General features: G+C 38.0%; 4 protein-coding genes and 1 pseudogene across 5 annotated transcripts; 2 read left to right on the top strand and 3 right to left on the bottom strand.

Moving 5' to 3' along the window:
• Window positions 1-1,964: 1,964 nt before the first annotated feature.
• Window positions 1,965-3,196, bottom strand: LOC147940767 (uncharacterized; annotated as a pseudogene). Its single transcript, XR_015560997.1, has one exon. The product of XR_015560997.1 is annotated as an uncharacterized LOC147940767 (transcript).
• A 3,753-nt stretch (window positions 3,197-6,949) lies between these two features.
• Window positions 6,950-7,495, bottom strand: LOC147940766 (uncharacterized protein At4g02000-like). Its single transcript, XM_087458255.1, has one exon. It carries the CDS (start codon window positions 7,493-7,495, stop codon window positions 6,950-6,952), a length of 546 nt encoding a protein of 181 aa, XP_087314381.1.
• Window positions 7,496-8,753: 1,258 nt separating this feature from the next.
• On the top strand, window positions 8,754-9,377 carry LOC104700039 (RING-H2 finger protein ATL39-like). The gene has a single exon (XM_010415483.3). The coding sequence runs from the start codon at window positions 8,820-8,822 to the stop codon at window positions 9,273-9,275; it is 456 nt and encodes a 151-aa protein (XP_010413785.1). The 5' UTR covers window positions 8,754-8,819; the 3' UTR covers window positions 9,276-9,377.
• A 3,828-nt stretch (window positions 9,378-13,205) lies between these two features.
• On the top strand, window positions 13,206-15,008 carry LOC104700037 (protein SPEAR2-like). Its single transcript, XM_010415482.3, has 5 exons — window positions 13,206-13,866; window positions 14,010-14,120; window positions 14,212-14,297; window positions 14,386-14,533; window positions 14,658-15,008. The coding sequence occupies exons 1-5, from the start codon at window positions 13,495-13,497 to the stop codon at window positions 14,835-14,837; spliced, it is 897 nt and encodes a 298-aa protein (XP_010413784.1). The 5' UTR covers window positions 13,206-13,494; the 3' UTR covers window positions 14,838-15,008.
• Window positions 15,009-15,149: 141 nt separating this feature from the next.
• LOC104700036 (sodium/calcium exchanger NCL-like) lies at window positions 15,150-17,862 on the bottom strand. The gene is made up of 7 exons (XM_087456851.1): window positions 17,264-17,862; window positions 16,996-17,180; window positions 16,846-16,903; window positions 16,581-16,762; window positions 16,344-16,483; window positions 15,655-16,252; window positions 15,150-15,560 (listed from the first exon to the last, which is right to left on the bottom strand). The coding sequence occupies exons 1-7, from the start codon at window positions 17,691-17,693 to the stop codon at window positions 15,312-15,314; spliced, it is 1,842 nt and encodes a 613-aa protein (XP_087312977.1). The 5' UTR covers window positions 17,694-17,862; the 3' UTR covers window positions 15,150-15,311.
• Window positions 17,863-19,438: the final 1,576 nt, after the last annotated feature.

Here is a 19,438-nt window from a genome sequence, read left to right as displayed (position 1 = left end):
TTAGGGATTAACTTTGTAAATAAGTACAAATAAAAGGGTATAACCCAAAATGTACTTCAAAAATGTATATATAGATATGGAGTAAAAAGAAATCTATTGATATGTAGTAAGATTTTTAATCACCGTAAAATCTCAAGACAATTAAGTTTTAATTTATGAATCGAAAGAATAGTATATATTGCTATTTACTCATTTTTAACCAATTTATTTAAGGCCTATGTAATATACTAATCTAGTCTAGACAACACTTAGGCTCTGATTGGTAGTGGCTGTTACTTTTGGCTGTAGAGATTTTGATTTTAAAATTTTAGCTGTAGAGAATTTGGCTGTAGATGCTTTGACTGTAAAAACTTTAAAAATTTTAACTGTTAAAATTTGATTGTTTACCAACAACTTTTAAAGTTGTAGCTATTTTTATTATTATCATTAAATATTAATAATATAATTTTAATAAATATAAATTATTTTAGAATTTAATACATATATCAATTTAATAACAAAAATAAATTTTATTAATGATAAATTATAATTTTTAAAATGTAAGTCGATCAAATATATGATTATGTTTGAAAATTCTGTTTTTCTTTTGTTTTTGGTAATTAGTTTTTGATTGATTTTTAATTGGTTTGAATATTTTTTTTAATTGAGTAGTTATACTAGCAGTCAAAAATCCATTAAACACTTATTAATGCATTGTTTTGAATGATACTTTTTTACTAATGATGAATTTTATAAATCTTTTACACCATTATTAATGATAATGATGAAAAAATAAAAATTATTATTGAAATGGATTTAAAAAAAAGAGAAAAAATGATAATAATTAATTTATAAAAATAAAATATTTATATATATTTTTGGAGAGTTTTTAAATATAAAAAGAAGAAAAAAAAAGAATATTTAAAAATTGTATTAATTTTAAAGCATGAGTTTTGAGGCTTTAAAAAAAAAAACAACGAAGAGAAAAAGAGAAGTGAATTTCAAAACTTTTAAAAAGTAAAAGTCAAAAAAGTCTGTTTTTAAAATCTTAAAAGTAAGTTAACAAAAACCTTGGACTATTAAAACACTTGTTTCAGTTTTGGATCATTCGGTCAAGATCTAGGGGTGTTTTGGTCCGACTTCGACTCAGTGTGTCAAGATCTAGTCATCTAGGGATGTAGCATAATTACCAATCCCGCTGTTTAAAACCAATATGATAAATAAGAAAATTCTAACGATCGAGTGGTTTCATAGTCTCAAAAGATATACTCTACCTATTTCAACAAACCCATTTATCAATAGCTGACTATGTGATCAAGACTAGGATCAAGTATACATCTTTAACTTTGGAGGTTTTTTTACACCTTTTAAAGGAAAAATATGAGTTTTAACGGGGTTTTACATGAATTGGTAGTTACGGCTGCAGTTTTGTTCTTTTTCGTCATCATTTGAGATTTTAAAGGGTATACAAAAAACAAAAATATTACATAAAGAACAAAACTTACAAGTTTCCCAACCCAAGTTCTTTAAAAATCATAACCAATTATATATGTAAACGAAAAAATAATCGATTCACCATTTTAAGCAAAGATGATTGTTGGTTATTTGTTTTGGATCGTTGATGATTTTTGGGATTTTTTTTAATTAATCAAATGTTTAGTTAACGGTTATAAAAGAAACGTTTGTGTTTGTAGGTATCATTGTGTAGAACTTTAGTTTAGTGCGTAAGTACTAAATCAATTTGGGTATCTAATCAAGTAGAAAATACATTACACATCTGTCAAATCTATATAGCCAGCAGTATGGTAAATAAATAATGTTGTCAAAGATAATTAATTAAGTAACAGAGTGTTGTTCTAGGCTTCAGATGTTACAAATTATTGGCATTTCATTCACCCATGCTTCTTACATTCTTATCATCAACTTTTAAAAAATATATTAAGCTAACTCCATAAAAAAAACAAAACGCAAAACATCTTTGAGAATGAAAATAAAGAAAGTCCAAGAGCTTTTTTATTTTATTTTTTTTTGTGCAAACCAAATACTTTAATTAGAATTGGGCCTAAAGCGAGTCCGGTACAAGGGAAAGAAGGGATTGTTTAGCGAGAGCATCGGCTTCTCGATTACAAGATCTAGCAACAAAAGAAAATATGTGCATAAACGATGAGAATAGATGGAGGATATCAAAGATTATCCCATGGAGTTTCTTAGGCGGATTCTTCGAGTGTATGACTTCAATTAATTGTTTGCAATCTGAAGGAACAGATAGATTTTGGAAACCTAGATTGTGGGCATCTTGCACGGCGTGGAGCATGGCTATTGCTTCAGCGATTAGCGGTGATCTGATCCAGAGGGAGGTGGATGATCCTTTACAGTGTTGGCGGATTGCTTCGTTGCGGAAGATCCATCCACATCCTACGGTCTTTGTATCTTTTTGCCAGGCTGCATCTACGTTACAGATGACCACATCAGATCTATCAAAGGTAGAGGTAGTGTGAGTTAACCTCGGTTGTGGGGGTGTCTCAGTCTCTTGGGCTTCACACCATTCTCTTCCCAGTGCTATAGCTCGAGTGAGGGTTTATTTTGGTGATGTCGGTTTGTTATTGAAGATTTGGTGGTTGCGGGCGTTCCAAATTGACCAAAAGATCTATGGGTAGAGGGGGTCGTAGCCTACTCCACTCGGTGGTAGACAAATGAGTGGCTTAGACTTCTCAATGAGATCGCGGATTGAGTGGATACTGCCTTGAGGTAAAGGATTTTTGAAGGGGGCTGCTGTCCAGACCTGTACAGCAAAAGGGCATGTGTAGAATAGGTTAAGCGAGGTTTCCTCCTCGCCACAGAAGGGGCATTTTCCCTCGATGTTGATTGATCGTGCTCTCAGATTTTCGCCTGAAGGTAGGGCACCTCTTACTGCTTTCCAGAGGAGTAGCTTGTTTTTGGGTGATGTTTTCAGGTGCCAAATGTTTCCTGACCAATTGAAATTCCTTGCTGCAGGTGGTGGAGGTGGGGTGTCGGATTTATTGGTTTTTATGCTTTCATAGTAGCCCGACTTGGCTGAATATTTCCCAGTCTTTGTTGGGATCCATACAAAGGTATCAGTTGCGCCTTTCTTACTCAGTTTGATTTCTAGGATTTCTTGTTTTAGGTCCGGTAAGATGGCTTTAATCTTCTCTCTGTCCCAGTCTGCAGTTGAAGGTGAGATCAACCAGTCCACCATGAGGTTTTGTGTTTATTTTGTTGGTGTGCCCATTGGGGTCACTGGTTCCTCCTGAGATAGCCACGGATCATTCCACATTGAGGTAGTCTTCCCATTTCCAAATACCTTACCAATCTCCTGCTTCAGTAGGTCTTTTCCAATACATATATCACGCCAGCCATGGGAGGTATTTGAAGGTGGTTCACATTGGAGAAAGGATATGGAGTGACAGTACCTTCCAAGTAAGATTTTGGCCAACAGACAATCTGGAGAGGTTAGAATACGCCAACTGATTTTGGCTAGTAGAGCATCATTAAAGCTCTGGATGTCTCGGAAACCTAATCCACCTTCACCTTTTGCTTTTGTTAGGCCTTTCCAAGATATCCAACACATACTGTTTTTCCCAGGGGAAGAATCCCACCAGAATCTTGTGAGGACTGATTGTATTCACTTGCACAAGGAACCTGGTAGTTTGAAGCACGACATTGTAGTAGGTCAGTATTGCTGAGAGTACAGATTTCAGCATAATCATTTTTCCTGCAGTGGAAAGGAATCTGGAGGACCAGCTCTTAGCTCTCTGTCTGATTTTGTCGACAATACTAATAAAAAGATCCTTCTTTTTTCTTCCAAAGATCTCCGGTAGACCTAAATAATTACCAAGTCCTCCTTCATTGGTGATTCTCAGTTGACTCTTTGTTCGATCTCAGATTTGTGTAGGTGTTTTAGCAGAGAAAGTAATGGCTGACTTTTGAGTGTTGATCATCTGACCAGATGCTTCTTCATATTTCTGGAGGATTTTGAGAAGATTGGTGCATTCTCTTTGATCAGTTCTACAAAAGAACATTTTGTCATCCGCAAAGAGTAAGTGATTTATTCTGGGACTCTTTTTTCCCAATTTTATACCCGTAACTTCCTCACTGATCAGAGCTTTTTTGCAGAGACCAGATAGCACTTCACTGCAGAGAATGAAGACAAACGGGGATAGAGGGTCCCCTTGCTTGATTCCTCTTTGGGGATGTACTCTCCCCTGAGCCGCACCATTTAAGAGGTAAGAATAAGACACCGTGGTGATACATTGCATGATCCATTTGATCCAGACGTTGTGAAAGCCCATCTTTTCCATTACCAGTTTAATAAAACTCCATTCTATTCTATCATAAGCCTTACTCATATCAGTTTTGACCGCCATGTAGCATTTTTTCCTTGCTTTTGATGTGTGCAGGTAGTGTAAAGGTTCGTGAGTGATTAGGACATTGTCTGCGATGACTCGCTGGGGGACAAAAGCCGATTGATTCTCAGAGATAATATTCTGTAGTAATGGTTTCATTCTCCTTGTCAGTATCTTTGAAATGATCTTGTAATATACTGAACAGAGTGCAATGGGTCTGTAGTCTTTCATTGATTTAGGACTGGTGATTTTGGGGATTAATCTAACATGCGTAATGTTTATATTGCTAGGAAGCACTCCCGTCGAGAAGAAGCTTTGGATCTCAGTTATGATTTGTTTGCCTACTGTTTTCCAAGCACTTTTGATCTCCATTGGTGAAGGTAATACAATAAGTTTTGCATTTATTTCATCTGAGATACAGGGGGTTATGGCTTCCTCAACTGTTGTGATTATTTCTCCTGGTTTTGAAGTGAACAGGTGATGGTAATACTCAGTTATGACCTTGAGTATACCATTTTCTTCGTAGAAAGCTTCTCCCAGATCATTCTCGATGACAAAGAATTTGTTGATGGTTGTACGGTTCTTCGTAATTGCGTGGAAGAAGCCCGTGTTCTTATCTCCCATTGAGAGCCATAATTGTCTACTTTTTTGCTTCCATAATTCCTCTTCCTGTTTGTACGCTTGTTGGAGTTTCTCAGAGATAAGTGCTATTGCCTCTGGTACTGTATTTGAGCAGGTCATCGTTGTTTCCAGCTCAACTTTGCACTCGTTGATTCTCTTTTGGCTGTTTTGGTGCTTTTATCGACTCCATTTGATGATGGAATCTCGGCATCTACTCAATTTTAGTTCTACCTTTTCATTGACCGTAGGATTCCAGCTTTTAAAAATAAGTTGTGTTACCTCAGGGTTTTTCCTTAGGCGTCTATCATATTTGAACAAGCTTTTCCTTTTCTTTCTTTTCAGGTCAAAATAGGTGATTAGCGGCCTGTGGTCTGAGGCTTCAAAGGAGAGATATTCACATCGACCTGAGGGGTAGGCTAGGGCCCATTCTGTATTTGACATAACTCTATCTAACCTGCAGAACACAATATGATCATGGCGTTTTCCTCTCCAGGACAGGAAATTACCAGAGTGCCTCAGATCATAAAGGTCACAACTTAACATAAAAGTGCGGAGATCGATGAAGGAGCCTTCTGGTCGTTCATGACCCCCAAGTTCTCAGATGAGTCTATTATCTCATTAAAGTCACCTGTTAAGATCCACGGCTCACTTCTGTTGTGTCCAACGTTTGAAAGTTGAGTCCAGATTTCTTTTCTTTTGGTCTTATCAGGTTCACCATACACAAATGTGGCAAAAAAGAAACGACATTCTGCTTCAATCAGTGTGTCAATGAAGTTTGGACTTTCAGATATGACTTGGAGGTTGATGTCGGAGGTCCATAACAGAGCTAACCCTCCTCTTCCAGGTGAGATCGGGGATACTAGTTTCAAATTTGAGAAACCAAGATCTTGTAATGTAGATTTGACCATCTCCTCTGGATTCTTGGTTTCCATTAGGAACATTATGGATGGAGATACTGACTTGTGAATCTCCTTCAGGCGCCGGACTGTCATGGGGTTACCAAGACCACAACAGTTCCAGCTAGCAATTTTTAAGGAAGAGGATGGGGTGGATTTTGAAAATCCACCTTTTTCTTTTCCATTGGAGGAATGATCTTCACTTGGGGTGCTTGTGGTCCTGAAGACTGTCTCGCGAGTTCCAATGGTAAATTCTTGCCTTGTTTGTTCCTGTTCCCCGAGTGGCTCGATTTATTCTCTCCAGACGGAGATGTTCTACCATGATTTGGTCTGCTCTTTGGGGACAGTTGGATTATTGCTTTATTTCTTGTACTTGACTTTGCTCCTATGATATTCAAGGGCGGTTTGTTGACTTGTTTTCCAGGATTTTTCCCAAGAGGTGGTCGTCCTCTCCTTTTTTTGAGAGCCGTAAGGGATTGAGCTTGTGCAGTAAAGCTCTCGGTTTGATTCTCATGAACGTCTTGGTGGGTAGAGTTAGTGACCTCCTTGGAGAGCAAGGGGTTTTGGCTGTTGGGGTTCGTCGAGGTCGTCGCAACAAGGATCTGGGCTGCTGTCTCCTCCATTAGGCCTCTGCTCTCCCCCTGGATTACTCTCTGTTTCCTGGCCAAACTTTCAGTGGGATCAGAGCAGGTGACATATTGAACCGTAACTTCTCGGAGTTCACCCATTATTTCTTCAGTGGTAGGGGGAGGGTCAACCGTTCTGGGTAAATCAACAAGGTTATCAGTGATAGTTTGTCTCTCCAATGGTGGGCGTCTTGGTCTAGACGTTTCAGAGCTTTCCTCCCAGGTACTTGTTCTTGGTGCTTTTTCTCTCCATTGGTGATTGCTGCTTTGACCCCTTTGGTCTTGATGTCTTCCATGTCTGTCAGGGAAGCGGCGAGGAGGGGATCTTCTGTAACTAAGAGAGTGGTGATCACGGGAACTGGCTCATGATCTGGGGTTCTGTCTTTGGTCAGTCTCTCTTGGTTGTTCTCTGGAGGATGCTTGTTTCTCCAGGCCATTTCGTTCAACTGAGGTCCTGGAGGTTCTATAGTTTGAATTCTCTCCTCCTGATAGTCGACTGTGGAGGGGGGGGAGGTCTATGGAACCGGGTAGCAACCGAGGGTAAGAGAGTACTAGACTGAGTGGGAGGCCTGAAATTGTCTCTTGGCAGGTAGTAATTAGCCTGGACCGGTTGGGGGATTGAGCTGGATGTGTTGTTCTCTGGGGTATTCTTTACAGGGGTTTCTTTGCGTAAGCCGGGGCAATCTCTCACTTCGTGAGTGAGTCGAAGACAGTAGGAGCAGTGTTTCTTGAGTCCCTTATATTCAAGAGAGACTAGAGCTTCTCCTCCTCCAGAGAATTCCACCACTGTTTCCTTGGTAAGAGGTTTCAGGCTGTTTAGTAGAACCTTGATTTTTGCTACCGAGGTTGTCAGTTCTAGATCTAGGAAATCTCCTAACTCTTCTGCGATTGTTTTTAGCATTGCAGGTTGCCAGTAGTGCTTGGAGAGTCCTTGAACTTCGATCCAGAATGGAATCATAGAGGGGAAAGATTCGGAGATTATCGGCTCCCACTTTTGGAGGATAACCATCTATTGGTCAAAGTGGTATGGTCTGTTGTCCAAGACTTTCCGAAAATCTTCCTCAAAGTCAAAGGTGAACTGAAAACATCCTCGACCTAGGTCAGCTCCAGTAGCTTTCCCGCGGAGGTTCCATCTGTTTGCCAGAAAGGGGAATAGTGACCAGAGTCGTTGGGCTGGCGGATTCGTGAGACGTCCAATAAGGGTTAGGTTGTTCGCTTTTATGATTTCGGAAGTGTCTAGCTCAGGAGCCCGGATTCGTTTACGGGGGGGGGGGGGGGGGGGGGGGGTGGAGAGAAACCTCTCTCCATGGAATGCGGTTTTCCATGCTTTTGGTTGCAGACAAGTCAAAGAGGTGTAGATGGGGGAATTTAAGGCGGTTTCAATGTTCAAACGAAGGTTTGTTACAGCTAAAAAGGGGTTCCAACACAGTTCGTAAAGGTTAACAAGGGTTCCAACAAAACAATATGAAAAACAATTTACAGAGATTGCACTCTGTAGGCTGGGTCAAGCTCGACGCAGAGGTTGATTTTGGGGGAGCCTGAGGAGGAGCACCATGCCGGAAGACCCATAAAACTCGTCGGAAATCTAAACATTCAGCTTGGACCGCTGGATATTACCTTTTTGTGGTCAAAGGTTAGGTGAGGTCCGGTTAATAGAGTGCAACATTCCTCTTGTGTTCTCTTTGGGAAACGTGCTTGGAAGAGAAAGTCCACTGGCCACTGGAGCGTTTTATAAAGTCCAAGAGCTTTACAACTGTTAATTCGAGTTTACTACTCATTCATGATTTTTTTTTAATCAATTCAAAAGTTTCTCAAATCAAATATGAGGCAGAAACTTCATTTACCAATTAACAAGAAACTTCCACACGTACAATATAGGGTCCATATAAATAGTTTTGCAGCTATTATTGATCTTGTTTAATCTTTATGTCTTTTCAGACATATAGACAGTTACTTCAATCGACAATGACCCCGTTCGTATCCTTATCCATTTAGCAATTTTTTCTTCGACTTCTATATATGTTTGATTATTGATTTAGTATACAAAAAAAATTCATAAAACCCCACAAGCAGCAAACATAAATTAATAAACTAATCCCATTTGTGGTGTACCGATTCAAATCAAGCCTATTCTTTAATTCAACTGATATTATGATAATGTTTCTCTATTCTCCAAGTTCATTAGTGGTGAACGTATTTCAACTCTTAATCCAAATATATTCAAACGGAATGTCAACTCTCAATGATCTATATAAAAACTGCAAATATGTTTATCCTTTTATTAACTCTTGAGAACCATTTTGGTATAGGCTTTATAGATAGAGATCAAAGAGATGGGTTTCAACGATCCTTCACTAAACGCAATCATCCTTTGGTTTGCTGCCGTAACGTCTCTCGTGACTATCTCCGTTATCTTCGCCCTTCTCGTTCTTTGTTTACTCAAACGCCGTAGGTTTGATGTATCACCTGAAGAAGAGAACGAGCACTACGGAAGAAGAGAGCCACCGTGCCAAGGTCTTAGTGCTTCCGTGATTGCCGCCTTTCCCACCTTCTCTTACAAACCGGATAATAGTGATCCCGAGAGCAACAATCAGGAGATCGAGTGTCCTGTTTGCTTAGGATTAATGCCCAAGAATGTTGTGATTAAGGTTTTACCAAATTGTATGCACATGTTTGATGAGGAATGTATAGGTAAGTGGCTTGAATCACACGCAACTTGTCCTGTGTGTCGTAGACTGGCTCAGCCGATGGCTAGCTGTGGGGATAAGGTATTAGAAAGTATAGTATAGTTGATGGTTATATATGCCAATGTATATTTTTTTTATTTTTTATTTTTGCTAATTGTAATATTATTTCAGATTGATGTGAAATGTACAAATGATATAACTTAACATGCGGCTTTGGGTCATATACTCATACTACATAGATTTGAGATGCTCGATCAAATGAGAAGTCAAACTTTATTTTAGATCCAAGTATGGTTCATTGTCCACTATCTTAGACAGAAGTATCATAATATATTTACATTTATTTATTTGGTTGATTTTCTGGTGTAAGTATACATATATAATAATTCCACTTTCTTGTAGAGACGCTAGAGTATAGAACGGGTTTTGAGAATATATCAATCAAATTTGTTATTAGACAGTCTTTGGTCTTTTACTTTACATATAGTGAAGACCTCAAAAACCTATGCAAATAAATACTATTGTTGATCCTAGGTGGCTTAATTAAAAGACTAATTTCGTGGGAATTGTTATCTCTTTAGTCTTTAAAATCAAGACAAAAGTTTATACGCTTTATGAATCAGAAGGTCTCGAAGTAGAAGAAAAGTTAATGAAGCCCTTTTGGTGCTTTACGGTTTGAAGCTCGAGATCCAAACTTAACGTAACAGTACGTTGGAAGCGTATGTACGACTCATTAACTAGCAAGTAGCAACTACTCGCACTATGTCAGGCGTGTGGAGTCTTGTAGACTTGAAGTTTAGGTTCTTATATAAAAGAGAGATCACACATTTGGGAAACATGAAGAAGAGAAAGTTTTGTATTTTTCGGTGAGATGTAGAACCTGAAAAGATGTGATTGGATTTGTATCTACCCTGTAATGAGTTATTAATAAATAAGTGTTGAAAAAGAAAAGCCATTAACAGGTCTTATTAGAGGTCTGTCAACTTACCAGAGGTCTTCATTGGATGGATCGAGGAATGTATCTCTTCGGCTAGTTTTTCAATCTCAGTAAATGGGCAAACAGGTGGTTTCTTTAAGAGCACTAAGGGTTTGAGACAGGGGGATGCTCTATCGCCTTATTTGTTTGTATTGGCCATGCAGGTTTTTTCGGGTCTGTTGCACTCAAGGTATGAATCGGGTTATATATCCTACCATCAAGGAACTTCTGATTTGGAGATCTCCCATCTCATGTTTGCAGATGACGTGATGATATTCTTTGATGGGAATAGTTCTTCCTTACATGGTATTTATGAAACTCTAGAGGACTTTGCAGGCTGGTTAGGGTTGCACATAAATAGGGAGAAGACACAACTCTTTCACGCAGGCTTGAGCCAATTCGAATCCAATGCTTTGTCAAGTTATGGATTCACATATGGGTCTCTGCCTATTAGATATTTGGGTCTGCCCCTTATGAGTAGAAAGCTAAAAGTTGCAGAATACGCCCCTCTTATTGAGAAGATTTCAGCTCGATTCAATTCCTGGACTACCAGATCTCTATCATTTGCAGGCAGACTTCAATTGATTGCATCTGTAATTTCTGGAACTGATAACTTTTGGATATCCACCTTCATTCTCCCTCTTGGTTGTACTAAGAAAATTGAATCTTTATGTTCAAGTTTTCTTTGGTCTGGTAGTATCGATAAGAGAGGAATGGTGAAAGTGGCTTGGTCTCAAGTCTGCTTGCCAAAAAATGAAGGAGGCCTGGGATTAAGGAGGTTTGCGGAGTGGAATAGAACTCTATGCTTAAGAATGATTTGGCTCCTGTTTTCTAACAGTGGCTCTCTCTGGGTTGCCTGGCATAAGCATCACAACTGCACCAATACAACAAGTTTCTGGAATTTGTCTGAAAAACCCACTGATTCATGGAATTGGAAGTGCCTGCTAAGGCTACGAGGTCTAGCTGAGAGATTTCTCAAATGTAACATTGGTAATGGCAGGCTCGCCAGCTTCTGGTTTGACAATTGGACACCTCTTGGCCCTTTGATCAAAACCATTGGCAGTCACGGCCCTAGAGACCTCAGAATTGAGTTAAATGCAAAGGTTTCTGATGCATGCAGTTCTGAAGGTTGGAAGTTGGCAGATCCGAGATATGAGCAGACACTGAGCCTTCATGTGCATCTAACGAGTATAGAAAAGCCAAGTGATGAGAAAGGTTCAGACAATTATGAATGGATGGTAGATAACAAAGACTGCAATGGCTTCTCTTCAGCTAAAACTTGGTCTGTGCTAAGACCAAGAGCGGCTACAGTCGATTGGTACACTTCTGTTTGGTTCAAAGGGGCCACACCTAAACATGCTTTCTTTATGTGGACTGCAAACCTTGATCGTCTGCCTACAAAAATCAGACTTGAGCGCTGGGGTCTGCAGATCAATACATCATGCACTCTTTGTTCCGCTCATGCTGAAACAAGAGATCATTTGTTGTTGTCGTGTGATTACGCTCTGTTCCTATGGAATGCAGTGAGCAGGAGATTGGAACAGCCACCCATATCTTTTCTTACATGGTCTGATTTACTCTCTTGGACGAAGGTTAAGAACAACAGGTCGCCACCTATCCTGCGTAAACTGATTGCACAATCAGTATTGTATGCCATCTGGAAACAACGTAATAACCTGCACCACAATCAGATTCCTGTGTTGCTATCGGTACTTTTCAAGTATATTGACCGTGAGATCAAGAACACCATCACTGCCAGAATTCTCAACAAGCGCTTCAAGAAGTTGATGAGCTTATGGATTTAACGAAGTTAGTACTTTCTCTAATTTGTCTTGTTGCTTTCTTGTTTTATCTTTTTGCCGAAAAACCAACTACACAGGCTGTATAATTTGTATTACTAAACTATTTATATTTATATGATATTTGCAATTAAAAAAAAAAAAAGGTCTTATTGTATATGTATTGTCGAATCCCTATAATGGTTGAACCTGCATGCATGCCAACACCTAAATTTCAGATGATTTGTTACTAAAGTTAATAATTTATTTATTTTGGGATTATTAACATCAATCACAGCGGTCGAACGCGCTGTCATCGAAAAGATAGGGATATACCAATGTAATGTTCTCTAAAATCGAAATGAATCACAAAATCACTAGTCGATAATATAGTATCATAAAGTATTGATTTCCGAAAATGTCCGAGCACGTGATTTACGTTGGATCGTAGGGTACAGGCCATTACAGGTAGGAGCCTAATTTGATACAGATGACGCAAAGATATACATGATGCAACATCATTATTGTGATGTACTGATTTTTACATATTCAAAACCATAATAAAAAGTGAAAATTAACACACACACACACACATTCGGATAGTTAAATTAATTATTTTTCCTTAAACTGTGACGAAGGATTTGTAATGGGGCCATATAAGCCAATATAAAGATGAAATGACAACCGCATTTTCAAGTAGAGAAAACTAACTCTATGCTACAAATATGATGCAGCACTTAACACTAAACCCAAAAAAAAACTATATATGAGTGAACAACTGAACATATTGCATAAAGGTTGTTTGAAAAAATTAAAAAAATCACCCAAATTAAACATTTTAACAGAAATAAAGAGTAAAAGACAAGAAACCTATTGACTAATAATATTTCACAAGTGGGTTTTATATTGTGGACAGCTTTTGTTTTTGGGACCATTATATAATCTTCATTTTGATCCAAAATAAATGAATATCCCCAAAATCTCCGATTAATCATTAATGTTCTCTGATCCTCGCCAGCTTCTTGAATTAGAAAATAAAATTTCCACTTATAAAATTTTCATATAGGCCCTTCTTCTTATTATAAATTAACAATACATATATGATTCACTTTTCCTAAAAGAAATCTTTCACTGAGTAAAATTTTGAACTAAGAAATAAAGAGATCAATATGTGAATCTTCAATAACTATGAGGGTTATCAAACAATTATGCACATTTCTTCACGAAAGCGAAACTTCAAAAAAATGATTATAAAGTTACAATATTAAAGTAATTTCTAGGTGGAAGAGAATCACAATATTTTTTCCAGAGAGAAAATCACGGAAACCGATGTAGATTCTCTATCTCCTCTCCTCCAGGTAGTTCATTTCATACATACATACATACATATAATCCTAAAGAAAGATCTAAAGAAACCTAAAAACATGGAGATTTTTTTGAATTTTCTTTAACTCTTCCCATGACTTTTCTCACTGCGCACGAAGAGCCTATTTCTTCTCTCCAGATCTTACTTTTTCTATCTATCAAACCATCTCTCCCATTTCATTTCTGAAAAAGAAAAAAAAAAATGTGTAGTAACAACAACACAAGTGGTGGAAGCTATCGAGAGTTACAGTTACGTGAAGATGATGATGAGTACTCTGGTTCTTGTCGGAAGAAACAGAAGAAAAGTGAAAAAGTACGGCGAAGAGGACCTGGTGTAGCCGAACTAGAGAAGATCCGTCTTCAAGAAGAGCACAAATCTCCACTTTCTTTATTACAAAACATGGATCATCATCATCACACTCTCTTTGCTCCGTCGTCCCATGATTTAGTGATGATTCCTCCTAACTTTGCTTTGCCGGAGAAACTGCCGTCTTTACCGGGGTTTCCTTTACCGTACGGATCTTTGGTTCCTCCGGCGCCGGTTTTTCAGAGGAAGCAGCAACAGTCTCTAACGGTATGAAAGAGAGAATGATTACGAATTTATGATTAATCTCTTTCTTTAATTATGTCACAAATACTTTATCAAAAAAATACAAAAATATGTCACAAATTTATTAACATTTTTATTATTAAATTTAAATTTAATGATTTTTGAAGATGAATCTCCCGAATCCACCTCTAGGACAAGGGAGATTTTATCAATTCATAGAGCCCCCTTCAAACCAAACCAATTCTGTCTCTCAGTTTCTTGAGGAAGAAAATAAAAAGGTACTATGTTTTATTATTTCCATAAACTATATAATAAGACGTAACGTTTTCTAATGTGTTTTTGATTTGTTTCTTTGATATTTTTCCATAGATGGTCAATGCGAAGAAGAGGCCATGGCATTTTCTTTCTGACACCACGGAACCTAGCGTTGGACCAACCACAACAACAATTTTAAGGTTTCTTTGTTTTTTTGTTTTTTTGGCTCGGCTCATTTTCTTGATATATCAAAAACCTAATCTTGAATGTGTAACGTATATGTTTAAGGGACGCGATACAAAACCGGTCGCTTGGTATAAGTCCGGTTCAAGATTTCGGTACAACAATTAGCAATCCCATCGCCATTGATTCACCTAATTCTTCCATTCCAAGCTTTCCACGTCATTACCCGAGGTTTATCCCACTTGGCTTACAGGTAACTAAAATTTTTACCCGAGGTTTACCCGAGGTTTTTCCTGTTATAATTTTTTGCTATATATATCCATCTCTTAATTTGATGAAGCTGCTTACACCGGTTCATCAAATCATCTTGGTTTTAGTACGAACAACAACAACAACTGAAAGACTTTGATGAGAAGGATATGCAATGGAGAAGTAATAAGCCGTTCTATAGCTTCATACCCTCTGAAGATCGGAGCAATGCTGACCGAGAACGACAATCCTGGGACCAGTATGAATCAGCCGCTGATCATGGAATCGATCTCAGCCTTAAGTTATAGTGACTTTAGAAACAACTTTAGTCTTTTGTATCTTTGGATATATATCAATTAACTTCCCCACAACTCTATTAGTTTGTGATTCATGGACGAACCAAGACTTGTTGACAAGAAGGTTTGTTTGTAACACTGAAAAGTCTTAGTAAAATCTTTCACTTGAGTTCCTAATAAAAACTGCTATTGTCGTTAACAATGATACTATGGACAAACAGAACAAACCCAATTGTTTCTTGAAATCTTGGTTAAGCTGTCTATGCAAGTGGATATGAAGCTCAGACATCACCATGATCTAAGATATAATTATGGCTTAAGATAAAACAGGAATCCAAACCTTAATAGCCGTTCATATACTGTCAAAAACAGAGTTTAATCAAAGGAACATGGCCTTTATTAAGCTCTCATCCACAATATGAAAACGGATAAACACTTTTGAAAATGATAAGACTTTAAGTCTGATTATAGCTAAAAGGTGAAAGCTTAGCTTTGACCCCTAAGATGAAAATGGATATAGATAAGGACAAGAGAAAAGATATACATGGAAAAGGCCAATACACAGATCCAGAACGGATAAGTAGATCTCACATAAGCCGGTAAGCCAATTGCCATGCCAATTACCACAACAAGAAGAGCTTCTATTGAGTAGTCCCATTTCAGTCCTTTCGTGTATACAATCGCCAATGTTATCGACATTCCCATCAGATTGTTCATCGTAACATCTCTGTAGATCTGCATGCAGAACCCCACAAACAAAAAGCTCTTAAAGATAAAGTTTTCAATCAATGTAATGTGGTAATGAAAATGTAGTAGAAAGTAAACTAACCTCAGAGAACTTTTCAGATGCGATTCTTGCTTTGTCTTTCTTTCGACAGAAGTGTGCAGATAAAGTGTTCTTTAAGTTTCTAACCAAAGGGATTACTGCAAATACGGAGTAGAAAGAAGGAACTCCAGCTGAATACGATAAGAGTCCAATGTTTACCATAAATGGTTTAGCAAGAAAGACGACAATTAGCATCCCACCGATGACTTTGATCACAGCTCTTAAGGTTCTCAGGGAGAGGAACTTAGCAACAAGACTTTTCTTTGGCATTTCCAGCTTTAAAACTCCAGCTTCCTCGCCCTGCGACAGATTCTTGACATGCACGGAATCGGAGGCTGTTCTGTAAATGCATGTAGTGTTCCCTCTTGGAGTGTCTTGGTTATCAAATTTGTATTGATTCAGTAGTTTCATTATCCCTTCTTCGAATTCGTTCTCGTCTAATTCCCCATTTTTGTCCTTGTCGAACTCCGCAAGTAAAGTGCTTGCAAACTCATTAATGTCACATTTCATCTTTCCAAAAACTCCAAACTCTACGGTTAAGTCTTTAAGCTCCGAGATTTGAATCTTGCCATCTTTGTTCCTATCGATTTTATCGAACAGACTAGAGAAAAAGCAGTAAACTTGCAATGTAAGAAAGCAGAAAACAGAGCAAACTGAAATAGTTATTGATTAAGACAAAAACAGAATTGAACCTTTTCAAGCTTTCTTTACTTAGTTGTCCATCTCTAATAAGTGTTCGAGGAGAAAAGCTCTGCAAATGCTTATGAACTTCAGACATGAGCTCAAACTTGGCGTGATCTAAGCTCTTCTTTTGGTCTGCCGTATCAAAATACTGTAAGTTTCCCACAAAAGAAATCCACCAGTAAGACAACAAAGCAAATCAGTTGCAAGCGTTATAGGCATTACTTCTTGTTTCATAGAGCTCATACCGAGTACACAAAGTAGATAATGGTTGAAGAACATGAGATTATGAGTGTGATCAACATAATGATGTCACTCCAAGGTTGTGCATCAAATAAATCAGGCAATGTCACCAAGAGAAATGGAATTAGAGTCAGTAGCATAATCCCTGCAGGTTTCTTGTTCTTAGGATCCGCCTCTACGCTTGCTTCTGCAGAGAGCAAGAAACCGCAAAATCAAACAGACTTCACACAAAAAGAAAAGAGAATGAATCTGCAAGTCTTTTTAACATACCAACAACACTTTTCAATATCTTCATCCTATAAAACCCCCTTCTTGGATTCTTTGTGTCCTGTATATATTAAAAGATCATATTTATTAAAATGAGAACTTGTTATTAAACTCTTATACTAAACAGATTAGAACAAATGAATCTTTTCTTACCGAGGTTGTTCTTTTGATGGATGATCCTCTTCTGATTGACGGATCTGGATTAGGACTGGTCAAACCAAAGACAACACAAGCTCCCCATTGCATTGTCAGAGCAAAAATTGTGTGTCCTATTGTAACTCCAACGTTGTTTCCCACAATCATGAGAGCACCTTCGTGTGTCGCTGCTAGTCCTGGTGCTAAGATCAAGAAAAACAAGAAGTAAGTTAAGATTGTCAAAGTTTATATTTTCAACTCATTTCTTAGTGAGAAGGATCCTTACATATCATAAGGGCAATTCTTGGGAACATTGTAAGGAGAGGGAAGACAATACCGCCGTAGAACCCGACCTCAAAGATTACAAAGAGTTTTGATCTTCCTTCAGACAAGAAATAGTCACCAATGATCAAGAGACACCCAAAGGAGAAAACTTGGAAGATATAACCTCCAATATTGTCTGCACATGGAAGGAACCCGTAGACATGAGTGCAACCTGCCTTGGCGACGTTCTTTTGAGGATCGAGAGTGAGAAGCTTGTAATCCGAGGCGTCATGGACTCCATCAGAGATCAAGATCGAGTTATTCGGAGGGACAGGACTTAAGACACGAGAGCTCACACCAGATATGATCAGAGCCAAAGAGAAAATGAAAAAGAAGAGAGTAAATGGGCAATGTGGGTGGATAGGCCTCCTCCTGAATGAGGATGTTTGCATGTGAGCTGATTTCACTGTGATAAAACGAAATATATAACTAAAAGCTTTGTGGAAGTTTTCTACTCAAGAGTGTGTTGTTAAGTGACTGAGGTTGAAGAGAAGAGAAGAGAAGAAGAGTATCAATTTTCAGAAATGGCAACTGTTCTTACAATCTTTTTGTTGCTTATATAATCGAGATCTACAAAACCATTTTAATATTTTATACTTGACCCAATATGGCTACTTAATCTATACTTTAAAAGTAGGCTAACTCTTTCCCTCAGCTTGACACGTCAGCACCCAAGAAAGTGATACATGTACTTTTCCTTTTAACAAAATAAACGAAAATAAATCTGGACCTAATTCTAATGTAGCCCATTAGTGTCAAACCACTCACAGCCCAGGTGCACATCAAAAACTTTGGCTTCACACAAATGCTCGGCTGGTCAAATTTAAAACAAAAAATAAAAAATAAAAGATCAATTCAGTTTTTTAAAAAAATCCCAAATTGTTGATCTCCTCCTCGTCTTCTTTGCCATGAAACCATGGTCCGACTTGATCAATCATGCTTCATTTCTTCTACTTTGTTCCACCATAATCCAAGTGATTCTGCTTCAAATCTTCTTAGTCTAGCCTAAAATCTGTTCACCGAGCACTTAACCGTCAGTCATAAAAAAAAAGGGTTATATCAGCGTGTTGTAATTTTTTCTGGGTATGTTCTATAATTCTGTAAAACCATATATGAGTGTTGTTATTTTTGTTTCCGTCGCCGGCATTTTGACCACCCTCCGCTCCGCCGTTGTCTCTGGCATCCTTCCTTCTCTTACCTATATCGATCTCTCTGTGAGTTTCCGATTCACTAAAACTTGTTGAGATCGTCTTTAAGCCACCTAAGCACTTAAGACTGTGTCACGTGTATTCTGCAGCTCACTTTCTGTTTTTTTTTTTAAGTATAGATTCGCTGATGACGGCTAATCCAGGAATGGCGTCGCTTGTGACGCAGCGGTGGTGTTGGGCTTCGATTCTTCTATTTCTCTCCTTGTTCGTCCAATCTTCGTCAGTGATTTACTGCGGTGGTGAAGATTGCTATGCTCTCCTCGAGTTTGTATTTCTTGTTCCGCTAATCGTTTTGAAACTCAGATTTCAAAGTTCCCAATGTTTTCTCTTGATCTGTTTGCATTGTATTTGATTTGATCTTGGTCTTAATTGTTTTAAATTGCTGATTTAGATGTATTGGTTTCAGTCATCCAGATTAGAATCCGGATTCTGAATCGAAGAAACCTTTGTGAAACCGAACAAATTGAGTAGAAGCAAAAGATCCTTTATTGGTTTTTGTCACCTGACATCTGGGTTGTTCTCTTCTTATTGGTCTTTATTGCAGTTCAAGAACTTCAGGTTTTGTATACTTCACTTAATAGTCCTTCACAGCTAACCAATTGGAAAAATGGTGGTGGTGATCCATGTGGAGAGTTATGGAAAGGGATTCCTTGTGAAGGCTCAGCAGTTGTCACTATGTAAGAAAATCAGCTTTTCAACTTTTTAAAATTTCCACTTGCATGGATTTGATTCATTCTGGAATGTCTTATGTTTGTTGTTGTCGTGATTGGAACAGAGATATATCGGATTTAGGAGTCTCTGGCACTCTTGGATACTTGCTTCCAGGCTAATGTCACTAAGAAAATTGTATTGTCTTTGGAATTTACTCTGTTTTTCTGTTTGTTTGATCTTTGTGTGTTTTTAAGATTTTGATTTAACAACTGTGGTCT

The sequence above is a fragment of the Camelina sativa genome, chromosome 7 (genome assembly GCF_030686135.1).
Source record: "Camelina sativa cultivar CO46 ecotype springtype chromosome 7, ASM3068613v1".
In the NCBI taxonomy this organism is placed as follows: Eukaryota; Viridiplantae; Streptophyta; class Magnoliopsida; order Brassicales; family Brassicaceae; genus Camelina; species Camelina sativa.
The sequence above is the reverse complement of the archived record's forward strand: the minus strand, read 5'-3'. Positions and strand labels throughout refer to the sequence as shown.